At 43.6% G+C, this 2616-nt stretch overlaps 1 protein-coding gene across 1 annotated transcript in view; it reads left to right on the forward strand.

Moving 5' to 3' along the window:
• Positions 1 to 225: 225 nt before the first annotated feature.
• pnp5b (purine nucleoside phosphorylase 5b) overlaps positions 226 to 2616 on the forward strand; it is a 5291-nt gene continuing 2900 nt past the window's right edge. Inside the window, exons 1-3 of the mRNA XM_020586153.1 lie at positions 226 to 576; positions 1344 to 1513; positions 1618 to 1721. Coding sequence (XP_020441809.1) covers positions 506 to 576; positions 1344 to 1513; positions 1618 to 1721 — 345 coding nt within the window. The 5' untranslated portion in view covers positions 226 to 505. The remainder of the gene's footprint in view (positions 577 to 1343; positions 1514 to 1617; positions 1722 to 2616) is intronic.

Consider the following 2616-nt stretch of genomic DNA (forward strand, 5'->3'; position numbering starts at 1 on the left):
CTTACTATGACCTGGATGACTGCACGGATATTAAAAGTATTGTTAAATGAAATATTAGCAGTGAACCTCTGGAAGCGTGTTATTTACATTTGTAATTTCCAACGCTCCCTGTACTTTTTTTCTTTTCTTTGTTATGGTGATACTGTGGTTCTAATAAAGGTTTGGGGAAAAAAAACGCAATAAAGGCCGGGACAGCTTCTGTTTGCGCACTGCAATGAGCGGAAACGGAAAACCCCCATTTGGCAAACGCGCGCTCAGTCGTGACGTAATCAGCAAATCCACGGAATTTCGATTTGTGTGAGCACAGACTGACTGATTTCGAGGTTTCGTTTGGTCAGACGAAATGGCGCGTGAATGTAAAACAGTGGAAGCTGCTGTGCGGCTCCATCACCGCGTCTACATCCGGGGTTGGTTAGCGAGAGAGGGCACGTAGCGCACGTAGAACCTCAGTAAAGGACTACAAGGAAGGACAGCAAGGACAAAAAAACTTTCAACTCCAGATCGGATGCTCGTTTTAAATAGTTTCTTCTTAAGGTTTTATCTTAAGCCCAGTGAAGCAAAACGCAACGTTCCACAGTATGTTTTTCAGCTTGTAATAATAACAATAATAATAACAACTTTAGTAACCTAACCTAGCTTGTCTTGTTTTTATTTACTGTTTATTAGCAAACACGCCGGTTACTAATAGTCAAATGGTCAACGTTGGAGTGCCAGAAACAAAGGGATAGTGGGTGTCAATAAAGGAATCACACTGGAGAGTCCTCACAAATACAGTAATGTCTGTGTGTGTATGAGGAATAGTCTAGAGTGTGTGGTTAAGGTGTGTTAAGGTCGCGTGTCACCTGAACATGACGCATTGTTTGCCAAACAAAATCCTGGCAGTACTTTAACTCCACACACACACACACACACAACGGGATGTGTTTGTGTGAGATATTCATTCCAGTTCAGTGACTGCACAGGATGTCCGTGCCTCTTAAATTCCTTCTGTTAACTCAAGATATTCCTGGTTGTGATGTGACATGACTGCGTGCAGAGGGGAAATGAGTCGTGCCATCTTAATAAGACCTTTATGTCTCTTTATATTGCTATGACTTGTCAGATGTTAGAGTTCGTTATAGGAAACTGTTCTGTGATTAATTGGTTTTAAAAAGTTAAAAAATAAAACAATACCTCCACCCCCACATCTTTGAGATTAACTGAAACGCCCGCCTGTGGAGATGTTCAACACTCACAGGGGTGTAATGTTCAGACATCCGCATACTTCTGGCCATATTCTGTATTCAAACATAACAAGAGTTGAGCACACACGTGACCTATGTTTGTCCTTCTTACTCCATCAGCGACATCCATGACCAGTGCCAGGCCACAGCTGATTGGCTGCTGTCCAACACACAAGTGCAGCCGACCGTGGGAATCGTTTGCGGTTCAGGTCTGGGGGGCCTGGCTGAGATGCTCAAGGACCGACAGGTCATCAAATACAGTGATATCCCCAACTTCCCCCAGAGCACAGGTACACACAGCCTGCAGCTGTCTGGGAAAACACGGATGTTAATGTGTGTTTTTGAGCTCTGAGTATTTTAACTGGGTGTCTAACAGTGTGCGTGTGTGTTGCAGTGCATGGACATGCCGGCCAGCTGGTGTTTGGGACACTAAAAGGGAAGCCATGTGTTTGCATGCAGGGCCGGTTCCACCTGTACGAGGGCTACTCCATCCAGAAGGTGAGTAGACATTAAACCCTGCACCAGTCATTAGAGTTAAAGTCCTGTGCAGACTACACGACTACAGTTTACCATGATTTGCTCTTTATCACATCTGAGACAAAAACTCTTTTGAATTGGCACCCGTCATGACAGGCTGTCTCATTTGAATGATTTTGAGTTATGTCTTTCCAACATGGTTGGTTTTATCATGGCCAAAAACAAGATTCACTTGTAGTTAGAGCATGCTGAGTTGTCAGATGAACAGCTGGCAACAAGAGAGCAACAGGAAACACACACACAGTGACTTGCTGAGATACACGAGTCTGGAGTCGAGTCCAAACTCCACTAACTGCATCCACATTTCCCTCATTCGTGTCTTAGTCCCGCCCATGTAAGATGCAAGGAAAAGATGCAGGACAAAATGCTAGGAGAGAGGAATCAAAGAAACACGTTTTAACTGACATGAGACGTCCTTTCCTCCGATCCTTCATGTGAATCATCCAGTCACTAACTAATTTCTAATAAAGGGGCCCATCAATCCGTAACAGACTTCTATGAAGGATGCACTCATGGATCCTAGATTAAGGCTCCTTCAGCAGCCTCCTCAGAGCAGAAATAAGAGATTTAGATTGTCCTTCATCATGGCGGACCAGAACGACCGAGCGAGGATTGATATAATAAAAGAATTGGGATTCACACGGAAACAAAATGTCTTGGAGTGTGAGAAGCACAATAAATCCAATACTTTAAATTCTGTATTAGCTTGAAAGGCTAATTCAAAGGGTCAGGTCCCTCAAATAACACAAAATGGTGATGTTTGAGGTATTGCTTCTGAGACTGCCACCACTCCAAACGGCAAACAACACTAGATGTGAAAAACTCAACACCAGCTTGTCTTATATTATCCTGGCTA

Source organism: Monopterus albus, unplaced genomic scaffold (genome assembly GCF_001952655.1).
Source record: "Monopterus albus unplaced genomic scaffold, M_albus_1.0 scaffold396.1, whole genome shotgun sequence".
Lineage (NCBI taxonomy): Eukaryota > Metazoa > Chordata > Actinopteri > Synbranchiformes > Synbranchidae > Monopterus > Monopterus albus.